General features: G+C 38.4%; 1 protein-coding gene across 5 annotated transcripts in view; it reads left to right on the top strand.

Annotated features, from left to right (window-relative positions):
- Positions 1-21095, top strand: part of FNBP1L (formin binding protein 1 like) — a 68083-nt gene that overhangs the window by 25259 nt on the left and 21729 nt on the right. For all 5 annotated transcript variants that reach the window (XM_026700366.2, XM_087930220.1, XM_026700365.2 and 2 more), the window contains exons 3-8: positions 14531-14584; positions 15355-15502; positions 16347-16409; positions 17879-17983; positions 19637-19765; positions 20409-20555. In XM_026700366.2, coding sequence (XP_026556151.1) covers positions 14531-14584; positions 15355-15502; positions 16347-16409; positions 17879-17983; positions 19637-19765; positions 20409-20555 — 646 coding nt within the window. The remainder of the gene's footprint in view (positions 1-14530; positions 14585-15354; positions 15503-16346; positions 16410-17878; positions 17984-19636; positions 19766-20408; positions 20556-21095) is intronic.

Here is a 21095-nt window from a genome sequence, read left to right as displayed (position 1 = left end):
GCCACTCTTAATTTTGCCAAATTTGCATCAAGGGCCATGGCATCTTCGGTGGCAGCAAGAAGGCTTCTGTGGCTCTGAAATTGTCAGGCGGAGTCACGCCACAAATGGAAGCTGGCCTCTGTCCCCTGCACAGGAGACAAGCTTTTGGGCAAGGCTCTAGAGCCGTATCTCATCAAGACCAGAGATAAACGTAAAATTCTTTCCTCGGGGGAAAAAAGCTATCGCCTCATTCTCCCCACCTATCGGAGGTCGCTTAGCCTTCTTTGCCTCCAAATGGGAGGAGTCAACGACGGATGCCTGGGTGTTCAACACTGTTAGGTCAGGGCTACAATTGGAATTTCTATTGTCACCCCCAGAAAATTTTTTGATTTGTCCCATTTCACGGGATAAAGAGAACCCTTATGAATTCAGAGAGCCCTTATGAATTTGGCCATTCAACACCTACTCGACATAAGGGCTGTTCAACCAGTTCCCACCTTACAACGGGGACATGGATTTTACTCTCGTCTTTTCATTGTTCCCAAAGCCTCAGGGGGGTGGCGAGCCATCCTTGACCTAAAATTTGTCAAATACAGGCAATTTGTCAAATACAGGCGATTTAAAATGCAGACACTGCATTCTATCTTAGAGTGTTTGGAAGGGCGACCTCCTCTCTTCCACTGATCTCACGGAGGCTTACCTCCACATCCCCATTTGGTCTCATCATCTCCAGTTTCTCTGTTTCTGTTACCAGAATGCCTACTTCCAGTATTGAGCCTTTCCCTTCAGCCTCTCATCGGCTCCAAGGGTCTTCACAAAGATTCTAGCAGCATTGGTGGCTTCACTCCATTCTGTTCCAGTGACAATCCAATGCTACTTGGATGACATGTTGATACTGTCCTCCTCCATCCGCTCGGCCCATCGGGACTTACAAATTACCCTGTCTTGACTCGAAAGCCATGGCTTTTCCATCAACACCAAGAAGAGCCATCTCTCACCCACGACCTAACTGCTACACTTGGGAGCAGTCATCGACACGACTTTGTGCCAAGTTTTCCTGTCTCCAGATTGTGGGAAAAGCCTTGCAGAGATCATCAGCCAGATTCAACAACTGTTTCACTGTCTCTGGTGTCCAAACTACTGGGGAAGATGGTCTCCTGTATTGGCATCGTCCCATGGGCATGGCTTTACTCCCAATCACTCCAATGGTTCCTGCTGCCCTTTTAACGAGCAGGAACCAGCCACTCGTCAATCAAGGTCCTGCTCTCTCAACAGGCCTGGCGGTCCCTCAATTGGTGGCTTTCCCCGTCCTTCTGGAAGGGGCTCCAATTCAAGAAACCAGACAGGCTAGTAATCACCACAAATGCCAGCCTCTGGAAGGGCCTCCTATATGGAGGGTCAGATAGCTCAAGAGGTTTGGTCCAGATCAGACAGAACCCATCTCATAAATTGGTTAGAGCTCAGAGTTATCTCTCTGGCTCTCAAGCATTTCAGAGCCTCAGTGACCAGCTCCCATGTTCTCGTGTTGACAGACAATATAGCCGCAAAGGCACACGTCAACAGACGGGGGGAATGAGATCCAAGGCACTTATAAGGGAGGCAGAACGTTTGGGGTATGGGCAGAGAAACACCTGCTGTCGATCTCAGCAGATCACATTTCCGGAGTCGACAATTCCCAAGCCGACTGGCTGAGCAGGAATTTAGTCGACCAAGCAGAATGGTCCATTCCTTCGTCCCTATTCAGGGATCTTTCCCTCAGATTTGGAACTCCGGAGGTGGATCTCTTCTCCACTCCTCAAAATGCCCAAGTCAACAGATTCTTCACCAGGTTTCCTTGCCAGGGAACGGAGGGTGTTGGGTATATGGATACTCCAACTGGTTTGGGTTGAATAAATATGTAAACCTAGGATTAAGTGCTATGTAGCTTTAAGCACAAGAAACTGCAATGTCATTGTGGGTGCGGTTGCAGGCAGCCATATAGGTAGGAGGGGAAACGTAATAGCCCCGGCTTCTGGATGCAACTGTCTGAGTCCGGCTTCTGGATGCACCTGGTTACTGTTCCAGGTCTGTTGCCAACTGTGTATTGGAACGTCTATCTGCTTATCTTGGAGGCTACTGTGCCAGATACCAAATTCACCTGAACACAAGGACTGTTTGGTTTGGTGAGCTGAGGATTCAGCATTGTATTTGTGAGAAAGGTATCTTAAGAAGAAGATAACAAGCAGATAAGAACTTTGTATTTACTGTTTAAAGGACTTGATAACTGTATGGATAAACTGGATACTGATATATGGACTGAATGACTATTCTTAATCTCTGTATGAATTAAATACTATTTAAACCACAAACAGTGTATTTTGTCTCAAGTGTGTGTATACTCTAGGCCCAGCCTCACTCTCATTTGGCTGCCTGGCTTGACTGCTGCTGCACACTCTGCTAGGGGGTTTATCCCCAAACACTAACATTGGTTATGGGCCCAGCAGTGTGCACAGTCTAGCTAACCAGGTTTTAGCAGTGAGAGTTTTGGTCAAGAGTTACACATTGCTGCAAAGACAAACTGTTTGTTAAATAGTTATTTTTCATAAGAGCAATGGCACAAGTAAATTTGCCAAGTCTGTCCATGATAGCCAGACTAGATGGAACAAACTATGTTTCATGGTCAATGAAATGTAGTTTACTTCTACGAAGAGAAGGCTTGTGGGACATAATTACAAACCCACCAGATGTATCTAACTTAAATCCTAATGATGAAGAGGATTATAAACTGATACAGGACTATGAAAGAAAGAATGAGCAAGCTTTGTGCATCATAGGTCTCACCCTGTCTGACCAGCAACTCATTCATATCCGTGGAGTGGAAAATGCTGCAGATTGCTGGAATAATCTCAAAAGGATTTATGTTCGAGACAGTGTAGGAGCTCATATCAATCTTACACGGAAGCTGTTTAGAACACATCTTGAGATAAATGGAGACATGTTGACTTATTTAAACTGTATGAAAAGCATTTTTCAACAACTGCAAGAAAAAGAGCTTGTATTTAATGAGTTGCAACAAGTATACATCATATTGTCTTCTCTGGATCGAAGCTATGATGATTTTGTGACTGCTTTAGAGGTATTGCCAAAAGACAGTTTATCAGTAACTGAGATAACCAGCAGGTTATTAGAGGAAGCCAGGAGAAGGAGTGAACGTGAACAGCTGAGGGAAGATAAACATAAGGAAGAGAAATTATCTTCAAAGCCTGAGAGAAACCAGCTGTGTAAAGCAAAGCACCCGGAAGAAGAGAAGTTATCTTCAACGGCATACACAGTTAAAAAGTGTTTTAATTGTGGAGGCAGAGGACATTTGGCAAGATTCTGCAGAAAAGGAAAACGCAAGAATTTAAAGAAGCCAAAGAAATCCTTTGAACTGGCCATGTTTAGCAATTGTGATATTAAGAATAATAAGTGCACACTGGAAAGGGATAACAAAAAGGTAACTGCAGCTTTAAATGGAGCATTATATGTCTTACATGACGGTAAGAAAGGGGAGGCACAAACTGTATTTAATAATGACAAGCCTCATGATGAATGTATCCATTTATTGCATAGGCGTTTGGGGCATGTGAATTTTAAAATGCTAAAACGTACAGTGGAGTTATCTGAAGGTATAAGGTTAAAACCCTGTGATAAGTATTTGCGTTGTAATGTCTGTTGTGAAGATAAGAGTAAAATATTGCCTGCAAATAGGCTAAATGGTTTCAAAACTAAAGAACCTTTAGAAGTTGTATTTGCAGACATTATAGGTCCAAAGAAACCCAGTATGGGGGGTGCTGATATATACTGAGCATTATGGACCATTACTCTAGATATGGGTTTTGCTACTTAATGAAAAGCAAAACTGAAACATATCAACATTTCTTCAACTGGTTAAAGTTTGCTGAAAGGAAGACTAAACGGCAACTGATAACCTTGGTGACAGATAATGGCACGGAATTTGTTAATAGCAAATTCCAGAATAGATTAAAGGCAGCTGGAATAGCTCATAAGACATCTGCACCATACAGACCACAGCACAATGCATTTGTTGAAAGGCGAGGCCAAACATTGCAGGCTATGACCCGTACTATGTTAACTGATTCTGGGTTACCTGATTCTTTGTGGGGGGAGGCAACAATGTGTGCTAATAATTTATTAAACAATGTTGTTAACTCAACCACTGGTGAAATACCATTCACCATGTGGCATGGCAGGAAGCCTGATTTGAGTTACCTGCACACATTTGGTGCACCAGCATGGGTGCATATCCCTACACAACTCAGGCGTAAAGGGCAACATAGAGCTAAACAATTTTTCTTTGTTGGTTATCAAGCTAACCATAGGGCATATAGATTTTGGGAGAAAGGCACATCTAGAGTGTTATGTAGTGCCAATGCCCAATTTCTAGAGCACGTAGGATGGGATAAGTTAGAGCAGGATAACAATAAAGAGGTGGTTATTGAATCCTACAGAAATCCCATTAAGTATCCCTGTAACTTTAAGAAAGAAGTAAAGAGTGAAGTACAGGAAGAGATTGTGCCCATAGAAGAAGAAAAGGAAGAAATAGCTGAGGACGAGGAACAGGTTGTAACTCAACCAAGCCCAGTAATACCCAGAAGGACTACACGAATTTCTAGACCGCCTGATAGATACCAGGCTAATACAGTGTGCCAGGTAAATAGAATCCCAAGTACTGTGGATGAGATTAAAAGGTATCCTTCTAAAGAGAAAGAAAAGTGGTATGCAGCAATTAATAAGGAATTGAAGTCTCTGAAGGATATGAAGGTGTATGAAAATGTGAGATTACCTAGTAATAAAAAACCCATTGGCTGCAGATGGATTTTTAAAATAAAAACAGACAAGGATGGTAACACAATCCATAAGGCAAGGTTAGTAGCCCAAGGCTTTAGACAAAGTGCAAAAGACTATGATGAAGTATTTGCACCTAGTCTTAAAGCAGCAACGTTAAGGGCAGCATTAGTGTGGGCAGCAAGCAAGCAATATATAGTTAACCATTTAGATGTGGAAACTGCTTACTTGCATGCTCCACTAAAACATACTGTGTATATGAAAAGGCCTAATGGATTTAAAGGAGACAATAAAGATGATAATGATAATGATTGTTGGTTGTTAAAGAAGAGCCTTTATGGTCTTAAACAATCGGGCTATGAATGGAACCAGTATATTGTAAAGGAACTGACCAATATAGGATTTAAAGCTGGTTTAGCTGACCCATGTCTATTTAAGAGAGAAAAGAATGGGAAGATATCATTATTATTATTGTTTACTGATGATATTGCTCTGATAACTAAGACTAATGATGAAGCAAATGAAATAATTGCATCATTAGCCAAGAAGGTAAAAATCAAGCAATTAGGTGAGATAAAGAGATATCTAGGTTTGAATATACTGAGAACACAGAAAGGGTTTAGGATATCTCAGGAAGATAAGATATCGAAATTGCTAATGGATTATAAAATGGAACTTTGTAAGCCTGTAAAGACTCCAATGAGTCAGGATATTTGCAAAATGGATACACAAAGTCCCAAAAGTGATAAGGAACTGTATCAATCCTTGATTGGTAGCTTATCATATATTAGCAATTGGTCAAGGCCAGATATTGCTTTTAGTATTAATCAGCTGGCTCGACACAATAATGACCCGCTTCAATGTCACTGGATAGCATTGAAAAGAATCCTAAGATATCTTAAAGGAACATTACACCATGCACTGTATTTAGAACCAGAAGGTGATCTCATATTGAGTGCTTATGCGGATGCTAGTTTTGCAGCAGAAAGAGATACTAGAAAGTCGACTTCAGGAACAGCCATAATGCTGGGTAAGACATTAATAGGCTGGAAGTCAATTAGACAACAGCATATAAGTTTGTCTACTATGGAGGCAGAATTCTCCTGTTTATCATTTTTGTGTACTGAGTTGATCATGTACAAACAAATGTTGAAGGATATGGGTATAACTGTAAATTACCCTGTAGTTGTACATGAGGATAATCAGGCAGCAATTCAAATGGCCACTAATATTGCAGTTAAAACGAGAAGTAAACATACAGATTTGAGGTATCTTAATGTAAGAGAATCTGTACAGAGTAAATTGATACAGCTGGAGTACTGCATGTCGGAGGACAATGTAGCTGATCATTTTACTAAAGCCCAAGGTGCTATTAAGCATCTAGAGAATTGTGGAAAATATGGGTTAAGATTGTGAAGGCATTACATATTTATGTCACCCAAAAGGGGAGAATGTTGGGTATATGGATACTCCAACTGGTTTGGGTTGAATAAATATGTAAACCTAGGATTAAGTGCTATGTAGCTTTAAGCACAAGAAACTGCAATGTCATTGTGGGTGCGGTTGCAGGCAGCCATATAGGTAGGAGGGGAAACGTAATAGCCCCGGCTTCTGGATGCAACTGTCTGAGTCCGGCTTCTGGATGCACCTGGTTACTGTTCCAGGTCTGTTGCCAACTGTGTATTGGAACGTCTATCTGCTTATCTTGGAGGCTACTGTGCCAGATACCAAATTCACCTGAACACAAGGACTGTTTGGTTTGGTGAGCTGAGGATTCAGCATTGTATTTGTGAGAAAGGTATCTTAAGAAGAAGATAACAAGCAGATAAGAACTTTGTATTTACTGTTTAAAGGACTTGATAACTGTATGGATAAACTGGATACTGATATATGGACTGAATGACTATTCTTAATCTCTGTATGAATTAAATACCTATTTAAACCACAAACAGTGTATTTTGTCTCAAGTGTGTGTATACTCTAGGGCCCAGCCTCACTCTCATTTGGCTGCCTGGCTTGACTGCTGCTGCACACTCTGCTAGGGGGTTTATCCCCAAACACTAACAGAGGGGACCAATGCTCTTCATTGCAAGTGGCCCGTGGGTCTCCTCTACACCTTCCCCCCTCTTCCCATCATTCTGGCGGTCATACGGAAGCTGTTGGCGGAATGAGCGGAGCTAATTCTCCTGGCACCCTATTGGCTAAGGAGGCCCTGGTTTGCGAACCTGGTCAACCTGTCTGTGGCTTCCCCTTGGAGGATCCCGCCCCACCTCATCTCCCTGCACCAAGGGGCCCTGATCCATCCGGAGCCCCAGTGGCTCAAGCTGACCATGTGGCGCTTGAGCGGCAGTGGCTAAGGGAGGCTAATCTCCCAGAGGGGGTTATCCTCACCATCCAGGTGTCTCGCAAACCTACGAGGTGCCTCTATGATGCCACCTAGAGGGTTTTCTCCCAATAGTGCCTCAAGGAGGGTCTCTCTCCTTCCTTAGCCCAGTTGGCAGAAGTTCTTAGATTCCTTCAGAATGGCTTGGAGAAAGGTTTAGCCCCCAATACCTTACGTTGCCAGGTAGCTGCTCTCTCCTCAGCTCTTTCATGGGATTCGCTTCCTTCTTTGTCCCATCACCCCTCAGTCAGGAGATTTTTGAAAGGGGCTTCCAACATACACCCTCCTGTGGTGCACGGGTATCCTTCATGGGACCTTCACTTGGTTCTTAATGCCCTTATGAAGCCCCCCTTTGAACCTCTTAGAACAGTGTCTCTCCAATTCCTAACTCTAAAGGTAGTTTTCCTCATTTCTATCACTTCGGCCAGAAGGGTGTCAGAACTGGCCGCCCTTTCTATCAGGCAGGATCTTTGCATCTTTCACAATGATAGGGTTGTTCTCCGTCTGGACCCCTCCTTTATTCCAAAGGTTAACACTTGGTTCCACCGGTCCCAAGACACTGTGTTACCTGACTTCTGTCCCCTTCCACACCATGACTTAGAGCGCAAGTAGCATACTCTAGATGTCAGAAGGGCTCTTAGAATTTACATCAAGCGCACTTCCCCTTTTAGAAAGACAGAAGCCATGTTTGTCTCCTTTTCACCTTCTCATTTGGGGAACAAGGCCTCTTCCCCTACTATTAGCAGGTGGGTCAGGATGTGCATTGCACAAGCCTATAAAGTGGTGGCTCTTCTGGTACCCCATGATCTAATGGCGCACTCTACCAGAAGTGTGGCCACTTCAGCCACCTGGGCCACCCAGGCATCCTTGGAAGAGATTTGCAGAGCGGCCACGTGGACATTCCCGTCTCCCTTCATCAGACACTGCCGTCTGGATTCCTTTGCCTCGCGGTGGTTGCCTTCGGCAGACGGGCTCTTCAGCGAGTGGTTCCACCATCGGAGTGATTGGCCAGACAAAGACCCTCCCATGGACATGCAAGCTTTGGTATGTCCCATCCTGGGCTCTCGCAGCATGGAAGAGAATGGGCATTGGTAAATTTACCTGTGAAAGCCCTTTCTATCTATGCTGCGAGAGAGCCCAGCCCCTCCCTTGGTTTGTCCAGAGATGGTAAGGCATGTTAATGTATTGGATTGTTTGCTTTCAGAGACATTTCTTCAGTCTGTCAAGTATCTTTGCCAAAGCTGGGGAATCTCCCGGGGGCTGGCTTTATATATACAAATACAGACTCAGCTTAATGATGTCATAAGAAGGAGTCTACCCATCCTGGGCTTTCTCGCAGCATAGATAGAAAGGGCGTTCACAGGTAAATTTACCAACCCCCATTTTAGCTCACTATTGATGACTACTTGTAACTCATTTGCTCTGTTTTAAACATTACATATTTTTGTACTTTTTTTTTCTCCATAGAGAAGTTATGGTTATAGAGATCTGAATTAAAATATAATTGCTCATTTTCTGTCCTTTTGTGCTGCTTTTCATGGTTTTTCAGTATGTGGTGAAAAAAGAAACCTTCAATTTCTTAGGATTTCTTCTGTTATTTTTCATTGGATTATATTCTTCTGACCTTGATAAAATACAGTAGTAAAGGGAATTTGTTATCGTTTTTTACTATGACAGGAAATTTAAAATATTGGAAGTTGTAAATATGTTCATTGGAATTTAGCAGCAGATGTAAGAGCCAATAGTAACTGTATTTTATTTTGTTTTAATGTTGATTGTTTTCCTGTTGTTAAGGGATAATGTTGCTTTCATATAATGGTAGGACTCATACTTGAGAGTTCAGAATGTAAGCTGGTTGCTGAAATATTTAGATATGATCCTTTACTCTGGACAGCACAATATAGAAGCAAACTATTAATGCTGATACATTTCTTTCCAGATTGATGCTTTATACATTAATCTTTGAAGAAAATATTTCTAGCAGTGAATTTTTCCATAATTATCTAGGTTTCAGAACATTCTCTGTTTCTTTTTTTTTTTTTAAATAACAGATTTTATTAAGATCCATTTCAGTTAATTTATGTTTTTCTATTCTCATTTAGCTTTATTTTCTTTCCTGCAATATTCTCATACTTCCTTCTGTTCAGAGCAGTGCTTCCCAAAATTGGGTAAATTACCCAAAATTTCTTTGAACAACAAATCTATTATGTAATCACAACAGGACCATTTAAAGAAGGACTTTCTGATTAGCAGTTTAGGTAAACGATGGGAAAAATTTGGGAAGCACTGGTTTAGAGAATTACCGCTTAGTTTGTATATTTCTTGGTTTATTGCAATGATAAGCACATCAATAAGTTTCAAACATTTTCCCCATTGTACATTCTTTTTTGGGCTATTCATATGTCACAAATAATAGTACATGACAATATGCCATACAAATATATGTTCCTCTTGCTTATTCCATTGTCTACTAAAATTGAAATTGAAAATTTTCATCTAATTGAAGTAATTATTCTGTGATGCGTACAGGTAGTCCTCAAGTTACGACCAAAATTGCGACCAGAATTTCCACTGTAAATTGATGTAGTTGCATCATGTGAGTGCATCGGCTTATGACGGCAATCCTAGCAATCCAATATGGATATTAACCAAGAATCCCTTGTTGTTAAATGAGGGCCCACCCCCAATCCAACCCATTCTGGGCTTGGTCCCTTTCATCCCCAACCCCTTGGTAAGATAAGGGGCTTATTTCAATTCCCCCACCCACCCCTTTCCCCTCCCATTCCTGTCCTTTTAAGGTGACAAGCAATCCCAAAACTGTGTGACTCTGTGGCTACTTGCCATGCTTCAGGAAACCTCAACAATCACCAGTAAGCATTAATTTCCCCAGTTGCTTTTTTCCCCCAGGCCCATGGGACTCCCTAGTCCATTCCCTCAACAAGCCGCAAGCACTTATTTGCTTTCAGTGAGCAGCAAGGATTCATCCACCCAGCTGCCTTCTTTCCCAGTTTGCCACACCAAACTTTCACCTTTTGTGCACAGCACCTCACCACTTCAGAAATTTGGGAGGGGAGTGGGGGAGAGATTTCCAAAGACAGCACAGCTTTAGCCAGTTTGGAAAACTGAGTTGTCTTCAGAAAGGTTTCTAAAGATGGTGCAGCTTTCGCCATTTTGGATATGGAAAAGAGGCGGGAAACTTCTCCGAAGACAACACAACTTTCTGAGGTGTCTACAGCTGTGCTGTTTTTGGAAGTGTCTCTGAAAACAGCACAGCTTTAGCAACACTTAGGAAACAGTTGCCAGAGAAGCTAGGTCCAAAAAAGAGGCAACAAAGGCACATTGGATGCAATAGGCTTGGTGCATGGAAGTGGAAGAGAAAGCATCTATAATATAATATAGGTGTCTCTAGAACAAAGGCCCCCAACCTTTTGGGCACCAGGTCCTGTTCTGTGCAGAGAGATTTTTCTACAGACGGGGGTGGGGTGTAGTTCCATGTACTGCCTTGAATGGAGCTTTGCTTGTTTATGAGGACCAATGCTGGTCTTCAGACTGGGGGTTGGGACCCCCACTCTAGATAGAATTGCACGTAGTCCTCAAGTCACAACCATTCATTTAGCAATCCTTCAAAGTTACAAGGGCACGGAAAAATGTCACTTCACACAAAAGTCCTCACACAACCATTGCAACATTCCCATGATGTTGTGATCAAAATTTAGGTGTTTGGCAACTGGACATATTTACATAGTTACACAGTGGCAGCATCCAGGGGGATCATGTTATCACCATTTACAATCTTCCCAGCCAGTTTCTGACAAGCAAAGTGATTGGGGGAATCCAAATTTGATTAACGACTGTATGAATCAAGGAGAGAACCAACCCAGAACAAAGAAGATATTTCCTGACAGTTAGAACAATTAATCAGTGGAATGGCTTGCCTCCAGAAGTTGTGTATGCTCAAACACTGGAGGTTTTTAAGAAGAGATTGGACAACCATTTGTCTGAAGTGGTGTAGGGTTTCCTGCCTAAGCAGGGGGCTGGACTGGAGGACCTCCAAGGTCCTTTCCAACACGGTTATTCTGATACCCTAATAACTGTAACAAACGGTTGTGAAATCAGGCAAAAAAGCTTGCACCACTCATTCAACCGCCTTGCTTAGCCTTGGAAGTTCTGATCTCAATTGGAATATTGTACTTGATTTTGAAGATGAAGAAAGTTATTTGAATAACCCTGTTGAGTTGAAAACTATAATTTGTCCATAACCAAATGAAGTTTTAGTTACCTAAATTATTATATTTAGAAAGTTTGGCAAGATATCTAGATACTTTTACTAGCATGAATTCTAAATTGAAAGCAAATGTGGCTTCTTGATTCTCAAGTATGTTTTTTTTTAATTGAAACTGAAAACATAAGAGGTTGATTGTGATCCAAATGTAGATGTGGCAAACTTTCATTCAACAGTTGTACAGATGAATTCATATTCTAAAGAGATTCATGCTGAAAAACCTATCGTTCCATAGTTAATTGCTCCCAGAATAAAATTTTTCCATAAAAGTGCAAATTGTCAGCAATAATACTAAGTGCTTTTCTCTAAATACTCCAGAGAAAAACTTTTAAAAATGGTATTCTGTGTGTGGTTACTATGTACCACTAAGATGTGTAAAATATTTAAATAAAACCATTTTGAATGCAAATCGGTTTAAACCCATTTAAAACATGTTCAGAAATGTTTTGAGTTGGAAACAAAATTGTTATGAGTGCAAAACCATTTCCCAAATGCTTAAAACTAACTTGCTTTGCAAAGTTTCATACTCAAAATGGCTTAAAATGATACGTTTTGCATATCTCTTCTATCTACTTATGAACTAATATTTTACTTACCTGTGGAAATTGATTTAAATGTAATATAATAATAAAAGTGTGTTGAAATAGAAGACCAGCATAAGTAATCAGCATTTGCAAAAGTTACAGCCTTAATCTTTTGCCACCACATCTCTCTTTAATATACACACCTTGCCTAAGAATCCAGCTACCAAAATGGACACAAATGAACAATGTTTTTTTAATGTATTTCTGTTCTGGTCAGGAGCTATAATAATTCTAAATCGTACTTTGCTCTGCTCTGCTCTGTTCTATGCCATACCTCTCCGCTCCCCTTCCCGCCACTCTATTCTCCTGTTCTGTTCTATATTCTATTCCAGTGGTGGCTAACCTTTTGGGGCTCCTGTGCCGAAAATTGTGCACATGCTCACGTGTACATGCCCTCGTGCAAGCACCCAGAAGGCAATGTGCATGGCCCCCCATGCCCCCTGTGCATGCGTGCGTGATCCTCCCTCCCTGCCCCCTTACCTGCACTTTGCAAGCGTGCGCCTTCCAGCTGATTTTTGGGCCTTTTTTGGCCCCCCAGAGGCTCAAGGGAAGGCTCTGCAGCTTTTGGAGGCCGAAAAATGGGCCCGTTTCATCACTTCCGATATTTCCAGGAGGCCGAAAAAGGCCTGAAAATCAGCTGGGAGGCATGCGCAGTGAGGTGAGTTTGCCTGAGGCTCGCATGCCTGCAGAAATGGCTCTGCTTGCCACCTGTGGCATGCATGCCGTAGGTTTGCCATCACGGTTCGGTTCTATTCTATTCTATTCTATTCTATTCTATTCTATTCTATTCTCAATGAAAACAAAATAAATAAACTTTGGGAAAGGTGAATTTATTTTAACAATAAAGCTAAAAGATTCTTCACACTACCACTGGACTGTCTGCACCTCTCCAAGGGAAGTATAGGTCACAGTCTGGGAAATCCTGAGTTATATTGTTCTACTATCCTCAAAACAGTGGTGCCAAAAGCAACAGTATGGAAAAGATTATGATAAATGAATGATATCTTAAAAGTATTCTATAAAATGTGGGTGAGTTATCTGAGGCAGTTCTCCATTAAAAGCTCCTGTGAAAGAAGTCCATGAATTCCACATTGATCTAAGAATTTTTTGACATGTGTTTAATATTATACAAGACTCTCCCAGGCATTAACAAAGTCAATATATAGCAAAGTTGTGCTCACCCATATATGTCTTAAAGGCATAGATGGAAAATGTTCATCAACATTTTCCCATGGCCTTTTACAGTATGTAGAATGTGTTCAACATCTGTTAACCATTTATATCAGGCATCCTTCCATGGTTGCCCTTTGTGAGAAAAGTTTCTTATTGTCATCAGTGTTTCTTAATTTTGAATAATTCATTAAACCCCCTCTGCTAACTTTCCCACTTTCTTTTGCTTTACTGATGATGTGTGAATATTGTAGTATTTAAGTGCCAAGTAATTTTCTTATATCTAAAAACTAGAGCAGGGTTAAATTTGAATTTAGTCCAAGGAAGAATGATTTATTTTATGTTCTTAGTATATCACTTGAGGAAATGAAATAGATTTCCTGCTGTGAAATGTGAAATATATACCATTATTCCTTTGTGGGGATATTTATGAGCAGTTTGGTTACTTGAGGCCACTGGAATCTTTGGAATTTCTGCTGTATTTTTTTAGTGTCAGTCTTTTGCTCTTGCTATTCTTCACCGTCTTCTGGAAAAATCGCTTGTTTTGGCTGGGAAAAAAAGCCATGTATTTACCATGCATGCCTGGGAAAATATGGTAAAAATGCTGCCGAATTTGTAATTATAAACTAATTTGTCAGTCTGTGCATAGAAAATTCTACTTTTTCTTTTGGCTTCATTTTAGCATTGTGACCCTTACACGGAAAGAAAATATGACAGATTGGTTTTGATCTAATATAGGTAGTCCTTGCTAAGCAGAGTGTTTGTAAAACGTGATGTGATATTTGACCACATTGCCTAACAGTAGCAGACCTTGTTGCTGTAAATTAAACAAAGACCACGTGGGTCATTAAGTGAGGACATCATGTGATTACAACATGGGAAGAGACGAGAATCCAGAATTGTTTGCTTAGGCCACTGAAACTATGTCCTGGGCCAGTGCGTGGTTGCAAATGGCATTCATGTGACTGGGACTCTGCAATTGTGTACTTTTGTAATTGTGAGCCATTTGCCAAGTGCCCAAACCGTATTTATGTGATCTTGGAGAGGTGCGATGGCCATAACTTTGTACCTTTGAACTGTCATTGAACAAATGAGGACTACCTGTAATTACTCAACAGTGGAATAATTTTTATTTTTTTATATAATTTATTTTAAACAATGTAGTTTACATAATGTAAACAATGTATGCAAATATAGATAACTAATGCTGGCAACTAGTTGTCTTATTTTTCTGACTGGGGTGGATTATTAAACTCACCTTGCTCTTTTTTTAAAGCCCATCTGTTTCTTTCTCACTCTTCACAGAAATCTGGTGAAGAAATACTGTCCTAAACGTTCATCCAAAGACGAAGAGCCCAGGTAATACGAATATGAAATACATATGGATGGATCTTGGTCTAATCCGATTGTCAGGGTGGTTGGGATTTAAATGTTTAAGCCAAGTACATTTTTCATAGGTGGTAATTATATAAAATCAATATTATTTTATAATAAAGTAAAGATATCTGGATTAATGTGACTTCTAAATTCTGGTACATTCAAGATGTGATGACTTGAAAAAAGCATAAGTTTATGAGGTCTCTTTTTAAGAAGTGATGTCTTTGTTCTTCCCTTCCATACATTTTTCTCCATTCTTTTCTGTTCAGTTCTAAACCTCCCAACATTAATGTCAGAATAGCATATTTGACCTAATCCGAGTGTCCAACACTTCACAATGTAGCAAACACTTTCATTCACAGGATACATATGAATGATATGTCCCATTTTCCAGATGAAGCAACTCATTTCTGCATCTAGTTTAGTTTTTCCTCATAATTTTAAATTTATACCTAAAACCAGTTATTCATTTCACACCTTAGTAAATGCTTCTGTTTTGCGGGGCTTTTGGATGATATTCTTTATTTTCTCCCTCCCTGTATGATCCTGCTGATCTTACAAGTTTCTCTTAAGGAGAAGTGGCTTTGGCTTTTCTCTTTTGCCTTTTTCTTTGAGGTTCATTTTTTTAAGGTCTTCACACCATGCTAGATACTGATAACATTCGTTTACTTTTTGTTTTGTTAAAGAAAAGCAGTTATACACCCTCATTAATAATGGAGTATCTTTTTTGTTTATTTCCTGTATTCTGCCAGGTTTACCTCATGTATAGCCTTTTATAATATTCTTAATGAATTAAATGACTACGCAGGACAGCGTGAAGTAGTAGCAGAAGAATTGGGACATAGAGTATATGGAGAACTGATGAGATATTCCCACGAACTCAAAACAGAAAGGAAACTGGTAAAGAATGGGGCGGGGGGAGATCCAAGTTACTGTTTTGCCGAATTATCTGTGAATGTCAGGACAATTTAATTATTTGTTTTATCCAAAAACAGCAACAAAAATTAGATATCTCTTCTGCTTGGCCAGCTTGTATATAGATCTTCATGTAGTCCTGCATTATTCTGTTGCAGGAATGCAGCAGAAATATACTTTCTATAAGATTCCAAAGTATAGTCCATTTAAATGTTTTTTGTTTTCTGATTTGTATTTTATTAAAATATCTGTATTATCTCTCTGTCTCTCCCTCCCTCCGTCCCCACCTCTCACCCTCAGTTTCCCTCAGTGGAGCTGATCTGTAAAACAAGCTTCTGGTCATAGCCTTAATTGTTTTCTAAGTCCTCAGCTAGTTTTTTATTTGATGACGGTTAGAAATATTACATTTTTGGAAATACAAAGATGCTGTTAATATAGACTTAAGAGAAGTTTTTTTTTCTAGCTATAGAGAATGTAGCAGTAAAACCTGATATCAGTGCTCAAGGAATCCATGCAGCTATATAATCCACATAATTACACGAATTGTAGTTCCTTCCATTGCATCTCTTGAATTATTGAAGATAATTTAAGTTAAAAATGTAAAAATGCTAACTTAAATGCTAGATAGCATTTTTACATCTTTGAAAGAAAGAAAACAGTGGATGAATGCATATTAGTAATGTTAAAATGATGGTGCTTCTGTTGTGATTTACATTCTTGTTTAGCATTGTTTTGCCTTTTGATTGATATATATCATTATGTGAGATTAAGCTGAACAGTTTTAAAAGTAACATGGGGTTTAGAAAACATCTTGTTTATTATGTTCCAGCACCTTCAAGAGGGTCGAAAAGCACAACAGTATCTTGACATGTGTTGGAAACAAATGGACAATGTGAGTTTTCTTTTATTCCTTTTCTGGTTTCCTTAAGGTTGCATAGTTTTATGGATGACTAATGCCAGACTGAAGACATAATGAATGACCTTAGTTATCACTGAGCCATCACAGTGCTTTCATTGTTCAATAGCCAAAATGGATTATTATGTTTGTTAGATCATTACACTGCTAATTCCTCAGTCACTAATATCTGCAGGAATATGACTTTGATAGATTTACAGACTATATTTCAGCTTCTTAAAATATATTGAAATACTGCCTAACCTTGGGGTTCTTAAGCAGAAATTTTTTGATAGACTAGAGGTTTACTTTTATTTAAGTCTTGGGAATCATATCTTCCCCTGTTAATTGATACTCTTCAGAGAGTTACCTTAAGCTTAATTTTAAGTAGTAAAATTAAAGGGGAGTTGATGGAGTTACATAATGTTAAATAAAGAACTATTTCAGGCAAAAAAAAAATACTAGCTTAAGTGTAACTAAGGCTGCAGTCCTGTATGTTCACTTCCCTAAATAAGAGTAATTGAATTTAGTGGGATAGTTTCAGAGTGGTATGCATTGGGTTGCAAGAAATGCAAAATTTCTTATTATTATTTAAGTCTTTAAAAGTCAATATATAAATTGTCAATTTCTGTGGCCTGTATCTTCATATTCCCAAGTTATATGGTCCAATTTTCATTCCATTCTATCAAATCATTTTCACTATTCTTGTCCCACGTCTTTCTAAAAGAATGTGTTGTGAAAGAGGCAAGTAATGATAATGGTGAGCCTAATATTTATACAGAGCTGTTCTCTACTAATCAAACTACTCCATAAAAATTCTGTTAATAATCTCTATCACTAATGATATAGTCTATTTAAGATGCATGACATTTCTATGCTATATATGAGTTTTCAAGAATGAAAATACTATTAAGCTGTTCAGACTAGTTCATGTATTCTTAATTAGTGTTTGTGCGTGTGTGTATTACTCTTGTTAACCTCATGTTATAAGTCCTTGTAATGATGTAATTTCTGTGATGTATTGAGGATGTTTTTTCAGACATGGAAAAAGCAAATACTTTTATATATGGAACCAGCTACAATGCTGTTCACGCATAAGAGGCAGATTATTCAGGGTTAAATTATTGTTCTTAACCTATATTTGCATCTTAGGGGAATCAATAACTAGCAACTGAATAAGAGCTTCCTAAAATAATGTGGACATGCAATTTTAAATAGTTGCTAATCTTAAAGTTATTTTATTTCTAGCATTGGACAAATGCATGATAGAGAGGATAGAGGATGTGGGAAGTTTTAAAATCAAAGAATTAAACAATTACAAAATGAAATGGCAAAAGGTTAAAAGAAAATGTGTGCAGAATATGTTCCATTTTCATCAAAAGCGTATGGATGTGAATTATAATTCTGGGAGTAGTGCAGCATGGTGATTGGTTGTATTGATTTGTAACTATGTCATTGCATTGTAGAGCAAAAAGAAATTCGAAAGAGAGTGCAAAGAAGCAGAAAAGGCACAGCAATGTTATGAGAGACTGGACAATGATACCAATGCCACTAAAGCAGATGTTGAAAAAGTAAGATTGGAAGATTTATTGGAAAATAATAGTTCACATGGCTGTATTTGTAATGTTGCTGGTATTTATTGAAATAATGAACTATTTGGGCCATCTAATGTGGATATCAAAGTGTGTTGAATTAGCAAAGTTTCAGCCATCATATATTTTGATTTTTATTTTTCAAATATGGTTTGAAAATTATGGTTCTGAAATGTTCTGATTGCAAAATTTCATGAAATGTCCCATTTTGTTGGTAAAACTGCTGTGAATGCTTAAAACAGCCTGTTTCACATTTGAAAGAGAAGTTTCCACACACATGACTGGACCTTCTGTGAAATGTCACGCGCAACACATTTTAAAATGCAACTTTTATAGTCCTGTGCTCGAGCCAATCTTGAGCTTTCTTGTTTTCTCATGGATTGAGCTGCAGATTGTGCTTATAAATCCAAAGCAATAAAATGTGACTTGGGCAAATATTCCAAATGAAGACTGAAAGTCACAATTAGTCTTTTGAATATTTATTTAAATCAGTTTGCTGTTTCACAATTTCACAGCAGACCATTGCTTAATCATGTCCCTGAAACTTCCTTACTTAACTATTTTTTTAATCTTTAATTTTATTTTAAATAAAAAAACACTATGGGTAACATTCTATATAAACATTTTAAAATATTAATTGATGAATAATGTTAAGAAACTATATGTAGTATCTTATTTACTCATATAGTCTTGTATATAATATTTTATTGTAATTGAATAAAAGCCATAAGTAAGAGTGCAGCGTTTTTAAGAACAGTATTTTAAATAAAAGGTCTTAAGCATTTGCTATTTTTATCTAAGTTTTTTGCCTCTTGTGATATATCTGTAATGTTTGTTTTTATACATTGATGAACTGTGTTTCTCATTAGATTTACAGTTAGTGATTTTAATACCATAATTTATTAATTCTTTATTCTCAAAGAAAACTAAACTCATTACAACAGGAGTCAGCTTCTGTTGTAGGAATATACGTGCATTGGTGGGATTTCTCCCTTTTTTGTATTTATTCACAGACAGACACAAAATTAATATTTTTGTGACTATTTTCTCTTAAAAGTTGTAGATTTGTGCAAGGATGTTTCCTTGGTAAGTCAGCATAAGCTCCTGCAGACGGATAGGGCTGACCACTTAATAAATTATTCATCAATAATGCTCTTTTCGTACTTGCATTGCAATGGGAGCAAGATTTGTCTTTGTCGTGTGTGTGTGTGTGTGTGTGTATGTGTGTGTGTGTGAGAGAGAGAGAGAGAGAGAGGGAGGGAGGGAGGCGGAGAAGGGGAGAGATGGAGAGATTGGGAGATTTTAGTGACATTTTGGCTTGGCTGCAAATGCTCTTGTAAGGTAGCCTTTCCTGTTTAGTTTCCTTTGTAAATGCATTTGTTGAAAGTATATAGCACCAAAACAGTGGAATAATTTGAAGCAACTGACTTATCAGTTAAAATCAAAAGCTTTTTTTTTTAATAGGGATTGACTTTATAGTTGAAAAACAATTTCTATTCATAACTTACAAGTGTTAATGAGAGGATATATTGGACATTAAGATGTCACTGGGAAAAATAATGAGCATGCTGCTAAGTAATAATTTCTTTTAAAAATAATTTTAAACTGTTATTGATCTGTCCCCATTTTTAGGCAAAGCAGCAACTAAACCTACGTACACATATGGCTGATGAAAATAAAAATGAATATGCTGCACAGCTCCAAAATTTTAATGGTGAACAGCACAAGCATTTCTATATTGTCATTCCTCAAATATACAAGGTAAGTTGATGAATTGAATTTGGTCATTGAAGAGAGAGAAGGTACATTTCTACAATTTACCATTTATTTTTCTAGATTCTGTTCATTTAAGTCTATATAATTTATTTTATAAATTATAAAATTATTATGTAGTTTTAAATATAGGGTATAATTCTAAAAGTGAAGAATGCCCATCCACCTTTGTGTTATTTGTAAGATTTGAAAATGTTTTAGAAACCAGCAAAAGACTTAACTACTTACATACAGTTTTATGGTATCTGAGTTTATTGTATAATAAAAGTCTTAGTCTTTAAGTTGTTCTTTCTTATTTTTATTATCACAGTCTTAGGTTGCATGTGGAATACAAATCATGAGTTTTATTTATAAACTGTGGTTAATACTTGCCAATTCTGATTGATTTTAGAAGGCGTTAGCTGAGTACTTGTGTTCATTTTAGAAATGTGAATACCATTTGTAGAAATGAGCAAAGTTTAGTGAACTACTGATCCACTAATAACACATTTGGTATTATTTAATATATCTAGTTCCCTAAAGCTTAGTTAAAACACCACAAATTGTACATATGATAATTACAGTGAGGACAATGTTCCATTCTATTTGGAATGTTACTATAAAGATGTTCAGTCTCTTCTTTATTACTTAGCACCTTCAAGAAATGGATGAACGACGAACCATCAAACTTAGTGAATGTTATAAAGGATTTGCAGATTCTGAGAGGAAAGTTATTCCAATAGTTTCAAAATGTTTAGAAGGGATGATTGCTGCAGCCAAATCAGTTGATGACCGCAGGGTAAGTTTAATTTGTTCTGCATAATTCAGTGCTAGTATTAAGCACATTGCTATGGAAGTAAATCTAATCTTATAGATTGTAGCCTACTCTGGTCAAGTTTACGCATTTTAGGTCCCATAAAGCAAAATACAGGCAATTCCATATGTTTTTTCCCATGAAATTAATAGCTTTCCTCTCTCTTTTCCTAACATTTTTGTTGATCTAAGAAGCAGCAGAAAGTGGAACTCATCATATTGCAGCCAGTCCTCAGTTAGTGACTACCTTAGTTAGTGACAATTCACAAATATGATGATTGTAAACAGTAGGAAAAATAATTTTCCACAGTTAACACCTAAATTGCATTGGACAATAACGTATGCCAGAGAATTAGAATTGCATGAGATAACTTTGTCTAAATAAAATGGCAGGCAGCAACAATATCTTCCTCCCTCTTGGGGGGGGGGAAGGGAGAGAGGGCAGCCAGTCTTACTGGTATGGTTTTAGATTTGCACATCTGATATAGATCATTATAGAAATATAGCATGTTTCATTGTTATGTCT

Source organism: Pseudonaja textilis, chromosome 3 (genome assembly GCF_049901715.1).
Source record: "Pseudonaja textilis isolate UNSWEBS1 chromosome 3, rPseTex1.2, whole genome shotgun sequence".
Taxonomy (NCBI): Eukaryota; Metazoa; Chordata; class Lepidosauria; order Squamata; family Elapidae; genus Pseudonaja; species Pseudonaja textilis.
The sequence above is the reverse complement of the archived record's forward strand: the minus strand, read 5'-3'. Positions and strand labels throughout refer to the sequence as shown.